Source organism: Electrona antarctica (assembly GCF_951216825.1).
Source record: "Electrona antarctica genome assembly, chromosome: 11".
Classification (NCBI taxonomy): Eukaryota; Metazoa; Chordata; class Actinopteri; order Myctophiformes; family Myctophidae; genus Electrona; species Electrona antarctica.
Genome location: NC_136792.1, coordinates 26,915,067 through 26,933,689, shown reverse-complemented (window position 1 = coordinate 26,933,689; position 18,623 = coordinate 26,915,067). Strand labels below are relative to the sequence as shown.

The window sequence follows — 18,623 nt, the reverse complement described above, 5'->3', positions numbered from 1 at the left end:
AACTTTTGTCTCCCCAAATGAAAATGCTGTAATGTGTAAGTGTACACATATGAATCTTTATTTGCAAGTTAAAAGCGTGTACCGCATAAATAGCTATAGTCCTAGACGCATCTGTTACCCAATATAATAAGACACTAATACACTTTGGTATTATTTTTGTCTATGAATCTTCACACCTGAACTTTGTTACACTACAGATTTTGAGAATGCAAACAAATATCTTTTTTCAATTTTCAAGATATTATGAAACACAAGCTCCATGGTTTGTGAACTTGATATTGTAATTTAAAAAAATAAGAACAGGGTGAAAGATCTCGGAAGTTTTCATTTCCCAACTATTGTCTCCCCAAATGAAAATGCTGTAATGTGTAAGTGTACACATATGAATCTTTATTTGCAAGTTAAAGGCGCGTACCGCATAAATAGCTATAGTCCTTGCTGCTGGACAGTTTCAAACTGACCAGAGGCAAAGAATGTCATCCCTTTTTTCCAGAGCTCTTCATTCATTGTCCATGTTTCAGTAGCCTATATAGAGAAGGATACTTTCCACATAGGCTCTTTATCCAAACAGGTGTTCTGTTTGTGGGTTTCATCACCCATTTGATGAGACAACACTGCACTGTCAAGTTGCTTTTCAACATTCCGGCTATTGAAAATCATTCATTTTTCTCACCTACAAAGTCGTCAGGCACCATCATATCATATAGAGCTCATTATACCTTAAGTTATTACCAATGTAGAACACTGCTCCCAGAATGCAGCCTAATTGTGGTTCCTATAGAATCACAGTCCTCTCCTGTGGAACCATCTTCCAGTTTTGGTCCAGGAGGCAATCATCTTCCCTACATTAAAGAGTTTCCTTACAACCTTCCTTTTTGATAAAGATTATAGTTAGGCCTGTCAGTGCAGCAGTCCTGCCTGGGACTGGCCCATGCAGGGCCAGGGGAGGGACTTCCCATGATGACTGAGCTCCTCGCCCTCTTAACTGTACGGTTTCATGTCCCATCTGTGCTTTCTCAACACACAAGCTTCCATGGATCGTGATGGACCCCCGGCTGTGGAATGAGGTTTTCCATGGATTAGGGCAGCAGAATGTTATTATAGTTAATTATTGTTGCTGTGCATCCATGTCTTGCTCACAATTGTAAGATTACTTATTAAAGTTGGGGGGCCACAAGACAACCAAAAAAGGTAACAATCTTTCCATTTACCGGTTATATAGATTTTCAGTGGCACATCAACATAAAAGAGCACAACCTGAGTTTTGAGTGCAGTTCGTCATGTTGTGTTCTTGTATATGGCGCCTATAGGTTACTTATAACAGGCCTACAGTGTAGTGTATATAGGCCTACTCAAGTATTCCCATCACAAATCAATGTAACTGCCAAAGCCACCCGCTGGAGGTCGCTGTCTCCCTTCTCCTCCATCTCCACCAATCACTAACTCCGTCCATCCATACATCCCTCCATGATCTATCCATCTTCAATATCAGTCTGAATTAAAATGTAGCCTAATATAGGCTAATGGAAAGAGTGATTCTATCCTCTATTAGCCTATTACAGTTTCAAAAAGTGGATTAATAGACCAAATGTTTTGTCTAGCCTATTCAATGCGTGTAAATTAGAACCTCTTTACTACCACCACCACCACGCTATTCCCGTATGCAGCAGATGCTGTGTTTTTCGGGAGGGTAATAATTATATGTTCAGGTTTTGTATTCCGTGATGCAGTACGCGCGCGCCTCACGACGAGTCGACTCTTCTTTTCACCCACAATGCACCGGAATTGGCTAGTGTGCGCTGTCCATGGTGCTGAAGCTGCGCGCGTGCCTGAAGCTTCTCCTCACGACCTGAGCATCCTATCGAGAGACGTTGAAATAACCTAGGAAGACGGGCAGTCGGGCAGTATAATTGCTATGGCCAACCATTTACCTGTTTTTAAACTTAATGCACCATTATCATAGATGTTAATGTTTGTTTTAAAGGTGTAAGTAGATGATTTAAACCGGAGGCATTTATTTGGAGCCCTGTCGTTCCATCTCCCTCCTTTATGCCCAGCACGCTTCTCCAGTCCTCTCCTCCGACAGAACACACAGCATGGCCCGCTCCACCTGCACCCACTAAGACATGGAAGCCAAACAGCATCAGATAAAGAGCCTCAAAAGCTACCCCGAAACGGGTGGCCGGAGTTTAGCGGTGGCTGCGGGCGGAGACGGCAGCGGTGGTGGGCACCGACCCGGCTCGGCTGAAACGGACATGGAAGCAAAGATCCAGAAAGCCGTCGACTTCAAGGTGGAGGGCCACCGCTGCTACAAGGAGAAGAAATTCCGGGAGGCGATCGGCAAGTACCACCGGGCTCTGCTGCAACTCAAGGGGGTGCATGTTATCGACGGTACCACGGGCTCCGATGTCAACCTCCTCAACCAAGCAACGGCCAAACTGACGGAGGAACAGCGTAGAGTTGTGGAAATCACGGAGATCGAGTGCTATGACAGCCTGACAGGTGAGCTACCCAGTCACGGTGTCGGTAAGCTCTGGAGCCTCTGGTCCATATAGCCTTAAGGTCTTCCTTAAAGCTATATGGACCCTATAGTGTCGGTCTGCTTCGACAGAAAGCTGGAGTTCTGGAACCTGAAAGCTCGTTGCTATAACCCATATTTCTGCCACCATTGTTCGTTCCGGTTCATAGGGTTCACAGAAAGAATGGTCTTTATAGCTAGAAAGCAAAGTGTTGTTTGTCGTATTAGATGCTGCGATAGGCCAAAAATAATATAGGCTATATACGTTGTACTGCGGTATATCCTAGTGTTAACTGATAGCGACTGATTTAACCTAATGGCGAATGGCGATTATGGAGTATTTTTCCCCCTTCACTATTGTGCAATTTAGCAGGTTAATTCCTAAATTATAGTGCTGCAGCCAGTTTGCTGTGTAGTAGCCTATATGTTCCTTAATTATTATTATGTAGCAAATTCCCCTCACTCTATTAGGGCAGTGGTTCCCAAACGTTTCCATGTCAAGGACCCCCAAATTGACACTAATTATCCCGCGGACCCCCATTTGAAAAGATATGCCATGCAGGGACCCCCATGAGAGAAGATATTTAAGGTTCTAGCAGAGATTCTCAACCCGTTTAATTTCAAGGACCCCCAGGTTGACATGCATTAGTCTACATTTAATGGCATTTCTATCTCTGGGACCACCCATTTATATTGTATATGTTTAATTCAGAGAGTGTACAAATGTTTTTGTACACAAACATTTGTACACTCTCAGAGTTATAGACCCATAAGGGTCCATTTGGTTCCAAACTATCATTTAGCCATGGGGACCCCCTGGAACTCCCTCAAGGATCCCTGTGGGTCCTCGGACCCCACCTTGGCAACTATACCATAACAATAGGTAAAACCCCAGTACTACATCCAGGCTTGTTATAAGAAAAACAATTCACTGTCTGAAATAGGCCTATGTGTGCATCCGAGGACAGCTTTGTTGCCATTCAGGTTAATACATTCAAATATTCAGTGGTTAAAGTGTTATAACATTCCAGTCACATTATTGACTAATGACTATACCACTACCACATGGTCAGTGGTCATTATTGACTAACCCTTCTATAGGAAATACATCTGTAAGACTATAGCAGAGGTGTATGAGCACACACTGTGGACATATGAGCAATGATTGAAGTTGTGGTCTCATAACACATTTCTAACAACAATAACAACAGGTCAAAAGTATCTTGCTCACCTGAATACAATATATATAATTTATATATTGTATTATAATATATATAGGCCTACAAAAATATATTATAACAATAATGTATTTAACTTAAATATAAACATACCAGAATAAAATACCGGTATGTTGAAAAAGGTGTTTGTTTGATTTGAGTATAATAATTGCTTAGGTATAGTAGGAACCTTATAGGAACCTGTTAATGGTTGCACCTCTGTTCACATTTGAGCTGGAGATCTCATTGCAAACTCATTTAATAAACTATTGCCCGGACCGGTTCGATAAATTCATGGGGAAAGGGAAGGCACTTTCTCCCAATTATAGGTAAGACATAGCCTACAGTATAGGCCTATTGCTGCCTGCTGCTGCTGCCGCCGTGCAGAAATTGTGTGTTAAAATGTTTTCGTGTTGTGTGTCATTGACCATAGATTTGCACACACAGGCTCTATAATTTCCAAAAACTGTAAACTGTATCCAACACAGACACACAGTGTGTGTGTGTGTGTGTGTGTGTGTGTGTGTGTGTGTGTGTGTGTGTGTGTGTGTGTGTGTGTGTGTGTGTGACGTGCACGCGCGTGCGCGTGTGTGTGCGTGTGGATGCTGCGCCATGTGCTAAATAACTAATTGGTTATTTGGTAAATTGGTAAATAAATGTTCAGGTGTTGAAATATATCCATCCAATCAAGAAAATATTTTCATGCTGGAAAGGAGCAGCCGACGCGGCAATGGGAGCAGTATAGTAGTTGACTAGTTGTTGTTGTTTCAATGGGAGCAGTATAGTAGTTGACTAGTTGTTGTTGTTTCCACATCCCTACCTACAGCTGCATGGCATGGGTTGATGTTAGCCGCTTTGTTAACCACTTTGAACCTGGAGTCCCTATTGGGTATGGGTAGATGGGCAAATGTCTTAAATTATTCAAAAATAATTAAAAAATCACACCCGTGTGAACTGAGTGGTGCAGTGACGTCACACACTAACCATAGCAACCATGCTCACCTATACGTGGCCCCACGTACAGGTACACACATACATAGATACATAGATACAGACAAAGCTGGTTGTTGGAGTGGTTTGCACCACTCAAAAATAGCAGATCTACAAGCTCAACACATTGTGACGTGTTGTTAACTTGTAGATCATCTATTTTGCTATATTTGAAATGGGTCTTGGTTGGTTAAGGAGGCAACCTTTGAGAGAAATAGAGACTGAAGCAGAGGGGAATGAAAGAATTGAATGGACTGCTTAGCACACGATGGGGGCCATAATTGCTATGGCAACCGCCAGACGTCCTTTTCTCTGTTGTAATAACTCAAACACGATCCTTTCTGTTTCCAAATGTCACATACTAACATGTGGACCGGCATGCATGTGCATGTGTGTGCGCAGTGAAGTGTCACACACGCTTAACCCTTATGTCATATAAAAACAATACATATATACACCTTAAAACAGAAATTAATTTTGTGAGAGGGAGAAACACTGCTAGAACACACAACCTGAGTGATCCGGGTGATTTTCACCGGGACAATTATGTTTATATGATTTTACAACTTTGGGTTTTTTCAACGAAGGTGTCATTATTATTATTACCCTTATTACCCTTATTATTATTATTATTATTATTATTATTATTATTATTATTATTATTATTATTATTATTATTATTATTATTATAAAAAAAAGACCCGTCTGAACTGAGTCGTGCTGTTGGAGTGTCGGACTATTGGTTGTCGGACTATTGGCTGTCGGACTATTGGCTGTCGGACTATTGGCTGTCAGACTATTGGTTGTCGGACTATGTAGTCTGTACTGTATTGTACTGTACTGTACTGCCTCTCATCATGCACCTGTGCATGTGCTACACCGTAGTCTTTGTACTGCAGCTCTGTGCTGGTGTTACACTAAGAACTACTGTTCACAGTGTGAAGCTCAACAGCGCCACTTTGTCACCTGTTGGTACTCTAAACATTCTGTATTTAAGTCCGACGTCATTTTGTAGTCCTACGTTACGTCTGGGTTCAAGTGGCACCAGCTCCCGACCGCATCTCATTGTAAATACAATATCTAAACGCGTGAATCTTTTCACAATGACGTTATTTTTCAGAAAGGAAGCCATTGAGGGTTAAAATGCGTCTTAATGCTTCCAACTCGAGTAGAATTATTAATGTTCTGTACAAGTGTCTATGACAAAGAAAATATATGATGTGGAGACAATAAAGACTATTATTACATGCGCAAGCAGAGCGCGCAAGTAATAGTTTTCGTCCAGGGTGTCGATGTTTGATGCGTATGCACCGTGCCAGCGCATGACGTAATGACTACTTGTGTTTGATATGGCAGTGGTGTCAGATTACATACATGTATACATAGGGGCATTACCTTTAATTCCCCCAACACTAAAACATATCGTCATTACGTCACCATCGAAAACCAATTACACCCTGGCATTGGGTCCTTTAATCCACATCTTTATTACGTCATACGCTCGGTGATAATCCAGTCTTCTCCATATTTGGCCGTCTCCATATATGAACTATTCTACACACTCAAGAAACTCAATCTCATTGGCTAAACACTGGCTGCATTCCTAGATCCTTACCTGACATTAATAAGATGCAAGACTTGGTTGACTGATCAGGTTGACTGATCTGAGCGCCAGCCGGAGAACACTGACGTCACCGAATTTGGAGCGACCGCTATTGGTTAGCGAAATTAGCAAAAGTTGTTTTTTAGCCGAATGCGAACGAAAATAAAAGCCTGGGTGCCGAGTCTAACTAGTGCCTAAACACAACCATTTTAATCGTATACGGTATGTAAACCTAAACTTCAACCTAACGCCTGATAACAACAGTACCTGACCTGTATAACCTTATGCTTTCCTTTTTAGCGTTATTCTCTGTTCGGCTCTGGCTATTATCGCAATACACCGTGGTACTGGCAGTTCAGGAGCCACTACCAAAGAAAACAAAAAATGTTTGAACAATATTCAATATTTAGAATTCTAACAATGAATAAAACCTCCATCAGGCAATACATTTAGGGTTTCTGCTTCATAATCCCGGCAGTAAATTCTACGATTCCTGCCCTGTACCTTGTTACCAGCGTCGGACAGACGGTGGCCCCTGTGGTTAACAGCTGCCATTTGATTGGTCAGTGTCTCACGCTCTGATGCATGATACAAGAGCAGCACTACCACCAGCAACACAGTGCATGTGTTGTGTATAAATATGCATGATTGTGCGTGTGTGTGTGTGTGTGTGTGTGTGTGTGTGTGTGTGTGTGTGTGTGTGTGTGTGTGTGTGTGTGTGTGTGTGTGTGTGTGTGCTGGGCATGTATGTGTTTGTTAATGCATGCCTATACTGTAAGTGTGTGTGTTGGCTGTGTGTGTGTGTGTGTGTGTGTGTGTGTGTGTGTGTGTGTGTGTGTGTGTGTGTGTGTGTCTGTGAGAGAGAGAGAGAGAGAGAGAGAGAGAGAGCAAGGGAGGGGGTGGGGTGGGGGGGAGGTATTCACATGGGTCGTCCTGCCATTGTTGTTGTACCCATGCTGACATTGCTGAGTTTGACTGAATGGGTATATTGCGTGTGCGCGCATATATATGTGTGTGTGTGTGTGTGTGTGTGTGTGTGTGTGTGTGTGTGTGTGCGTGCGTGCGTGCGTGCGTGCGTGCGTGCGTGCGTGCGTGCGTGCGTGCGTGCGTGCGTGCGTGCGTGCGTGTGCATTTTTCTTTTGTCATTTTTCTAGTGTGTCTTGTGCCAGTCACAGCAACTTTTTTAATGACATGGCCTGTCAACAGAAAGAGAGAGTCGCAAGTTTCTATATTCTGTTGTCAGCTCAGCACTTCTTTGAAATTTGAAACACAAGATGGTCAGAGGAGTGAACACAAAAGGGCATTAACCGTGAAAGAACAAGATAGAGGAAATTATCAAATGGAAAACTGTTGATTATTATTTTATTATTACTGGAAATGTTGGTATGAAAATGTTTCGAAATAATAAGAATGAAAAACAAAAAATGAAGTGACCTATTAAAAATGTGTCCACGGCCCACAAATGGGTTCCGACCCAGTGTTTGGAAACCAGTGTGCTAGGCTAGGGGATTGTATCCCATCCTGTATGCAATATTTGTTTTCATAGGCCACCATTTCCAAACTCGGCTTGTGATTGGTTGTCAGTGGGGTAGGGGGCGCTGTGCTGTGTTCATTTGGACCGCACACAAGAGGTTTTGCCTACTAGTACTAGTACTAACCCTATCTCTAACTCTTTTTTTTTGTCACTTACATTTTTATTAATTTTTGAACAATAGCAAAAGAAAGAAAAACACATACAGTACAAACAAACATGAACAAATACAAATAAAATCGACATTGCGTTGTTACATATTTCTAGGCATTTACTGTTGTTCCTCATTCCCCCATACCCTTATTCTTGCTGTTCCGTCTTAAATGTTGTCCATTTGGACCATTTGTCCTCCATTTGTTCTTCCTGCAGTCTCAGACGGTGTGTCAGTTTCTCCATGAGATGTATCTCCTGAATCAACTCCTCCCATTGTCCCTGTGTTGGAGGTTCTGTCCCCTCCCTATCTCTAACTCTAACCTAAACATAACCGCAAGCAGGGGAGCAACGCATCCCTCACCATTGACCAACCTTAATCCAGTCTTTTTAATGCACCCCTCACCAACCTTAATCCAGTCTTTTTAATGCACCCCTCACCAACCTTAATCCAGTCTTTTTAATGCACCCCTCACCAACCTTAATCCAGTCTTTTTAATGCACCCCTCACCAACCTTAATCCAGTCTTTTCAATGCACCTCTCACCAACCTTAATCCAGTCTTTTAATGCACCCATCACCAACCTTAATCCAGTCTTTTCAATGCACCTCTCACCAACCTTAATCCAGTCTTTTAATGCACCTCTCACCAACCTTAATCCAGTCTTTTAATGCACCCCTCACCAACCTTAATCCAGTCTTTTCAATGCACCCCTCACCAACCTTAATCCAAAAACTATTAACGCATCTCTCACCAACCTTAATCCAAAAACTATTAACGCATCTCTCACCAACCTTAATCCAAAAACTATTAACGCACCCCTCACCAACCTTAATCCAAAAACTATTAACAATATTAGCATCCTGTATCCCTCCTACTGGTTGGTTCGGGGTACACGTCTGTCTTTTGATTGATTGATTGATTGATTGATTGATTGATTGATTGATTGATTGATTGATTGATTGATTGATTGATTGATTACTTTATTAGACAGAAATGTAAACCGCGGTAAGACATTAAAGATAAAAGGAGAACACGAAAATGTCCTGCAGACTTGTTTCCCTTGTGCTCCTATGTATTCAATTCAACATATAGCATAGCATTCAACATAGCATACAACATTAACACAATAATACATGTCATGTTCAGCAGGAAGCAGATCTAGGAGAGATGGTGAAAGTGAAAATAGTGATGATAGTGAAAGTCTTCCATGTCTGCTGAAAAGAAGAAGCTGTTGACTCCTGTATTGTAGGAGACAGTGGTGTCTACACCCTCCCATGGGAGTCTGGACAACAACAGTGGGGTTACTAGTGACACACAGGAGGGGACCATCTACTGTACTGGTTCTCAAAGTGGGTTCCTTGAGGGACAGATCTGGACATATAGGGTCCGTCCCTGGCACATTGGCACAGTGAGAGAGAGAGAGAGAAGAGAGAGAGAGAGAGAGAGAGAGAGAGAGAGAGAGAGAGAGAGAGAGAGAGAGAGAGAGAGAGAGAGAGAGAGAGAGAAGGACAAGTGGATTATTTTTGTTTCATCATCACATCAAAGTAAACACCTTTTTGCTATTCAGGGCTTCAGGCGCCTCCGCAGCTCTCCGTTGATCTACTCAGTGTGATGATTTAGCAATGTGTTAATATAACTCTTAAGTGCAAAAATGGACACTGCAGATTTGACCATGTTGGCTCTGCACTCACAGACTCAGACATGAATCAGCATATGGGGCCTTGACATGGCAGGGCACAGGGTTAATGTATAAAGTAGCTGACTGTGGAGCCATAGGATAATGGATCACTGCCACAGAATGAGGTTCATCCGGAAACGACTCGAGCCTAAAAGCAACCTGCTGTGTCATAAACTAGTTTTGAATTTGTGTGTGTGTATGTATGCGTGTGAGTGTGCACACGTTTCAGTGTGAGTGTGTGTGTGTAGGCCTATGCCCAGTCTCACAGACGTAAAAACAGACGGGTTCATCTTGGGTCAATTCTTACACTCCCAACCACGTAATCCTATACACTTAATATCCTGGGGTCCCCCAACGCTATTTCCCTCAAACTCAAATGTCTTCACCCAAAATAGACAATCTACAGTCTCCCAATGCGTTGCAGCGCACGGTGAGCTTATAGATCTGCTATTTTCACAGAATGTTCACCCCAGAATACGCACACAAGGGGTACAAGTGACTGAAGAAAATGAATACACGAGCACACACACACACACACACACACACACACACACACACACACACACACACACACACACACACACACACACACACACACACACACACACACACACACACATGATTCCTACAATGGTGTGCTGTGGCGAACATTGCAGATCTACAAGCTCACAATGCGTCAGATGTTTACGGTGTGGGACACCGTCATACGGATACGACTACAGTAAGTATAAATCTTAAGCTTAAAGGAGAGCGGAAGCCCCTTGTTACTGTACGGTGAACCAGTGGCTTTGCAAAAGCAGAGAATAAAGAAGAATAAAGCTCCTCCCTTTCATCTCCTGCCAAGCTACGTCACAGAGGGAGATGCTTTGGAGGGGAGGGAGACGGGTGGAGAGGGCGATAAGAGACAGGACTAGGGCTAAGTAATACTAGAATGGAGGGTGTCAGAGAGGAGAGAGAGACATGGTAGTCAGGGAATATTATCAGTATAATGTCAAATCTGGGAATACATTTCTTACCAAGAATTTTCTTCACCAATGTGTTTGTAAAGGTGTCTACTAACATATCCCACATTGGTTTCTATTCAACCACCCTAGGGGAATTTTTGATACCATACAACCATTATAAGACAAAATGTTCTAAATGTCATTATTCTAAGTAGCATGTGACGTGTCAAACTAGGGGGTTTTCATCATTCTGAATCCATTCCAAGCATTAGTTTTGCACGAAAAACACTCCTTGGGCTAAAAACGGCCATAGCCGTCATCACAAATGTGATGAGGTCAACATATTTGGGCAAGTGGCTATGGCCAAACTAGGGGGTCTATGGCCAAACTAGGGGGTTGACGTCATGATTCTGAACCCATTCCAAGCACTCGTTGGGCTAAATTCGGCCATAGACACTTGCCCAAATGTGACCAAATGTGCTGACCTCATCACATTTGTGATGACGGCTATGGCCTTTTTAAGCCCAAGGAGTGTTTTTCGTGCAAAACGAATGCTTGGAATGGATTCAGAATCATGTAAAAACCCCAGTTTGACACGTCACATGCTACTTAAAGCATAATGAAATTTAGAACATTTTGCCTTATAATGGTTGTATGGTACCCTAACTTTCAGCAGCTGTCAAAAATTCCCCTAGGGTGGTTGAATGTGGGATATGTTAGTAGACACCTTTACAAACACATTGGTGATTGGTAGTTAAGAGATGGAGGTGGGTGAGGGTTAAGTGCAGTGGTGGAAAGTACCTGAGTACATTTACGTAAGTACTGTACTTAAGTACAATTTTGTGGTTTTTGTACTTTACTTGAGTATTTCCAATTTCCAATATTTTGACTTCTACTCTAGATCTGCTATTTTCAAAAGATATGAAAACTTGTGAGGGGACATTCTGCATAATGAGTACTTTCTACTTTAAGTAATATGGACTTTTACTTGTAAAAGTCCATATTACTTGTAGAGTATTTCTACATTGCCGTCTGGATACTTTTACTTTAGTAATGCATGTGAGTACTTCTTCCACCACTGGGTATGTGTGTGTATGTGTTGGAGGTAGCAGAATGGGAGGTGTGCCAGGACTGCAGATGGTGTAGCATCACTGTGGAGCACACGGCTGGGTGCTCACTCTACTGTACCACCACCACACTACTGTACACTACTGTACCACCACCACACTACTCTTTACATCACTACTGTACCACCACCACCACACTACTCTTTACATCACTACTGTACCACCACCACACTACTCTTTACATCACTACTGTACCACCACCACCACCACCACACTACTCTTTACATCACTACTGTACCACCACCACACTACTCTTTACATCACTACTGTACCACCACCACACTACTCTTTACATCACTACTGTACCACCACCACCACCACACTACTCTTTACATCACTACTGTACCACCACCACACTACTCTTTATATCACTACTGTACCACCACCACACTACTCTTTATATCACTACTGTACCACCACCACACTACTCTTTATATCACTACTGTACCACCACCACACTACTCTTTACATCACTACTGTACCACCACCACACTACTCGTTATATCACTACTGTACCACCACCACACTACTCTTTACATCACTACTGTACCACCACCACACTACTCTTTACATCACTACTGTACCACCACCACACTACTCTTTATATCACTACTGTACCACCACCACACTACTCTTTATATCACTACTGTACCACCACCACACTACTCTTTATATCACTACTGTACCACCACCACACTACTCTTTACATCACTACTGTACCACCACCACACTACTCTTTACATCACTACTGTACCACCACCACACTACTCTTTATATCACTACTGTACCACCACCACACTACTCTTTACATCACTACTGTACCACCACCACACTACTCTTTACATCACTACTGTACCACCACCACACTACTCTTTATATCACTACTGTACCACCACCACACTACTCTTTATATCACTACTGTACCACCACCACACTACTCTTTATATCACTACTGTACCACCACCACACTACTCTTTACATCACTACTGTACCACCACCACACTACTCGTTATATCACTACTGTACCACCACCACACTACTCTTTACATCACTACTGTACCACCACCACACTACTCTTTACATCACTACTGTACCACCACCACACTACTCTTTATATCACTACTGTACCACCACCACACTACTCTTTATATCACTACTGTACCACCACCACACTACTCTTTATATCACTACTGTACCACCACCACACTACTCTTTACATCACTACTGTACCACCACCACACTACTCTTTACATCAATACTGTACCACCACCACACTACTCTTTACATCACTACTGTACCACCACCACACTACTCTTTATATCACTACTGTACCACCACCACACTACTCTTTATATCACTACTGTACCACCACCACACTACTCTTTATATCACTACTGTACCACCACCACACTACTCTTTACATCACTACTGTACCACCACCACACTACTCGTTATATCACTACTGTACCACCACCACACTACTCTTTATATCACTACTGTACCACCACCACACTACTCTTTACATCACTACTGTACCACCACCACACTACTCTTTATATCACTACTGTACCACCACCACACTACTCTTTACATCACTACTGTACCACCACCACACTACTCTTTACATCACTACTGTACCACCACCACACTACTCGTTATATCACTACTGTACCACCACCACACTACTCTTTACATCACTACTGTACCACCACCACACTACTCTTTACATCACTACTGTACCACCACCACACTACTCTTTATATCACTACTGTACCACCACCACACTACTCTTTATATCACTACTGTACCACCACCACACTACTCTTTATATCACTACTGTACCACCACCACACTACTCTTTACATCACTACTGTACCACCACCACACTACTCTTTACATCACTACTGTACCACCACCACACTACTCTTTACATCACTACTGTACCACCACCACACTACTCTTTATATCACTACTGTACCACCACCACACTACTCTTTATATCACTACTGTACCACCACCACACTACTCTTTATATCACTACTGTACCACCACCACACTACTCTTTACATCACTACTGTACCACCACCACACTACTCGTTATATCACTACTGTACCACCACCACACTACTCTTTACATCACTACTGTACCACCACCACACTACTCTTTACATCACTACTGTACCACCACCACCACCACCACCACCACCACCACACTACTCTTTATATCACTAGTGTACCACCACCACACTACTCTTTACATCACTACTGTACCACCACCACCACACTACTCTTTACATCACTACTGTACCACCACCACCACCACCACACTACTCTTTACATCACTACTGTACCACCACCACACTACTCTTTACATCACTACTGTACCACCACCACACTACTCTTTACATCACTACTGTACCACCACCACACTACTCTTTACATCACTACTGTACCACCACCACCACCACACTACTCTTTACATCACTACTGTACCACCACCACACTACTCTTTACATCACTACTGTACCACCACCACACTACTCGTTATATCACTACTGTACCACCACCACACTACTCTTTACATCACTACTGTACCACCACCACACTACTCGTTATATCACTACTGTACCACCACCACACTACTCTTTACATCACTACTGTACCACCACCACACTACTCTTTATATCACTACTGTACCACCACCACACTACTCTTTATATCACTACTGTACCACCACCACACTACTCTTTACATCACTACTGTACCACCACCACACTACTCTTTACATCACTACTGTACCACCACCACACTACTCTTTACATCACTACTGTACCACCACCACCACACTACTCTTTATATCACTACTGTACCACCACCACTACTCTTTATATCACTAGTGTACCACCACCACACTACTCTTTACATCACTACTGTACCACCACCACCACACTACTCTTTGCATCACTACTGTACCACCACCACCACCACCACACTACTCTTTACATCACTACTGTACCACCACCACACTACTCTTTACATCACTACTGTACCACCACCACACTACTCTTTACATCACTACTGTACCACCACCACACTACTCTTTATATCACTACTGTACCACCACCACCACACTACTCTTTACATCACTACTGTACCACCACCACACTACTCTTTACATCACTACTGTACCACCACCACACTACTATTTATATCACTACTGTACCACCACCACACTACTCTTTACATCACTACTGTACCACCACCACCACCACCACCACCACCACACTACTCTTTACATCACTACTGTACCACCACCACACTACTCTTTACATCACTACTGTACCACCACACTACTCTTTATATCACTACTGTACCACCACCACACTACTCTTTACATCACTACTGTACCACCACCACACTACTCTTTATATCACTACTGTACCACCACCACACTACTCTTTACATCACTACTGTACCACCACCACACTACTCTTTACATACTGTACCACCACCACCACACTACTCTTTACATCACTACTGTACCACCACCACCACCACACTACTCTTTACATCACTACTGTACCACCACCACACTACTCTTTACATCACTACTGTACCACCACCACCACCACACTACTCTTTACATCACTACTGTACCACCACCACACTACTCTTTACATCACTACTGTACCACCACCACACTACTCTTTACATCACTACTGTACCACCACCACACTACTCTTTACATACTGTACCACCACCACCACACTACTCTTTACATCACTACTGTACCACCACCACCACCACACTACTCTTTACATCACTACTGTACCACCACCACACTACTCTTTACATCACTACTGTACCACCACCACACTACTCTTTACATCACTACTGTACCACCACACTACTCTTTATATCACTACTGTACCACCACCACCACACTACTCTTTACATCACTACTGTACCACCACACTACTCTTTATATCACTACTGTACCACCACCACACTACTCTTTATATCACTACTGTACCACCACCACCACACTACTCTTTACATCACTACTGTACCACCACCACCACCACCACACTACTCTTTACATCACTACTGTACCACCACCACTACTCTTTATATCACTACTGTACCACCACCACACTACTCTTTACATCACTACTGTACCACCACCACACTACTCTTTACATCACTACTGTACCACCACCACCACACTACTCTTTATATCACTACTGTACCACCACCACACTACTCTTTACATCACTACTGTACCACCACCACACTACTCTTTACATCACTACTGTACCACCACCACCACACTACTCTTTATATCACTACTGTACCACCACCACACTACTCTTTACATCACTACTGTACCACCACCACACTACTCTTTACATCACTACTGTACCACCACCACCACACTACTCTTTATATCACTACTGTAACACCACCACCACCACCACCACCACCACACTACTCTTTATATCACTACTGTACCACCACCACCACCACCACACTACTATTTAGAGAGAGAGAGAGAGAGAGAGAGAGAGAGAGAGAGAGAGAGAGAGAGAGAGTAATTAACCCCTTAAGTCTTGAGGCCGATCCTATAAATGCCTTCTAAATACATTTTCAATACATTTTAAAACATAGCATGTACAAGCTCACACAACACGGCACGCTTGTAGTGGGTCTGCTATTTTTGAGTGGTGCAAACCACTCCAACAACTGGCTTTGTACCCGTGTTTGTTCGTACCAAAAAAACGAGCATGGTTGCTATGGTTAGAAACCAAAGAAACGAGCATGGTTGCTATGGTTAGTATGTGACGTAACTATAACAATAAATGTGTAGTTGCACCACTCAGTTCACACGGGTGTGATTTTTTAAATAGCCAACGCAAAAATCTAATATGACACAGATGCTTTCCCAGTTTTAAGGGCTTAAACAGATAGGAATAACGTAAAACGGGAGAAACAAAACAAGAGAGAAGAATTGCAGAATGTGGGAGAGGGACGGGGGATTTTGGAGCACAAACTGAGGATGGGGGGGTGGACTTTGTGAGTCGGTGCTGAGGCTAAAGGGGGTGCCATGAAGGAAATGAGGCAGAGGGGGTGAAGATGGAGAGGAGCGAGAGAAACTGGACGGAGGACGGTTTAATAGGAGCCGATTATGTACAGTAGTCGGGCGAGGGAGATAACAGTAGAGTGACAGGCAGGATATAAGCGACTAGAGGACGTTGTTGTTGAGTTTATGCAGGGGTGCATTTGCACAGTAAAGTCCTTAATATAAATGGAACTCAAATAGAACCAAAACGGTCCATTTGGTTCCATCTGCACACTCTTCTATGTTAAATGAACACTAGGGATTTTACTGTGTAGCGTTTCTCGCCGGGAGGACAAGACCAATCCTGATAATTCCTATCCACAGCTAAATGATGACATCACGGCCGTGGCAGGCCTGGACGACTATCGTCACACTAGTAAATAAGATCCACTCAACTATGGGTGGGGGGGGGGTGTTGGTTGAGGATGGCAGAGAGAGAGAGAGAGAGAGAGAGAGAGAGAGAGAGAGAAATAAGGAGAAAGAGTGGAGAAAAAAAGAAGATTGGACTGAGTAAAAAAGACATGTTCGAAAGTCACACCATCAGGTCACAGGAACATGTCCTTTCTGACATCCACAGAGAGAGAGACAAAGTGAAATATTCATCAGTACTGAACCAATAGTGCTGTCATGATTTCAACAACATGATTTCAACAACTGTCAACATTTTGGCTATTTATATATTCCACCCAAAAGCTGTTGATTAAAAAAAGCCATATTTCATATCTGAGCTTTCCCCTGCTAGCTCTGGCTTAAGATTGAATGCTTCGTTTACATGGGCTGCTTATAGGCGCTGACATTGAAGGCTTATCCCTGTTACACCCTGGCTGTGTTGTCATTGAAATGTAAAGGTTGTGTCGGCTGCATTTTGCTGAACCAGCACTGATGGATTCTGTTGCTACAGTACAGTATATGAGCCTCACTGGGCCAATTTTACATTGAGTTAGCACCAGTACGGACACTGCACCAGTTATTTTCCACAGTTGAAACAAGCACTCTAGAAGAGCAGAAGGAAATGAAAATGATGACCTGATAAGGAAAGATTATTACCACGATGTGAAGATTAAAACGGTATGAGCCCTACTGTGTAAACTTAGAATCGTTCTCTTTCAAGAGCTGGACGCCTGGAGATGGTTGCCGGGCAGTTTTCAGTAGCTGCCCACTGCTTCACATAGTTAGGATATTTCCTTGAGGAAATTAATCTTTCTCATTTGACCTATTAGTTCACTTGCCAGAATGTGAACCCAGGCATGTTGAGTACACCAAGGTTTTATGTTAGAAATGTTGAGTATGGGTTCCCAGCATGTAGAAACTGCCGGATGCTAACTTGCATATGTTGAGCAATTTTCATAATTGGCATAATATGTGACCATACCATTAACAATGGTATGGTTGCATACCACAGGGTGACTGTGGCTCAGGAGCTAGAGCAGGTCATCCAATGATCCATGGGTTGGCGGTTTGAATCCCGGCTACATGTCAAAGTGTCCTTGGGCAAGACACTGAACCCCAAATTGCTGAATCCATTAGTTTTGGGGGAAAAAAACACTCATTGGGCTAAAAACGGCCAACGTGCCATAGGCACCCAAATGTGCTGACATCATCACATTTGTGATGCCGGCTATTGTCGTTTTAGCCAAATGAGTGTTTTTTTGTGCAAAACGAATGCTTGGAATGGATTCAGCATCATGAAAACCCCCTAGTTATTTTGACACATCACATGCTACATAATGCATGAGGAAATTT

General features: G+C 42.9%; 1 protein-coding gene across 1 annotated transcript in view; it reads left to right on the top strand.

Moving 5' to 3' along the window:
• Positions 1-2,049: 2,049 nt before the first annotated feature.
• The window catches only part of ttc9b (tetratricopeptide repeat domain 9B), a gene marked incomplete at its 5' end in the record, with an annotated part of 33,335 nt that continues 16,761 nt past the window's right edge, over positions 2,050-18,623 (top strand). The window contains 3 exon segments of the mRNA XM_079514593.1: positions 2,050-2,079; positions 2,081-2,121; positions 2,123-2,502. Of these exon segments, the coding sequence (XP_079370719.1) occupies positions 2,050-2,079; positions 2,081-2,121; positions 2,123-2,502 (451 nt within the window).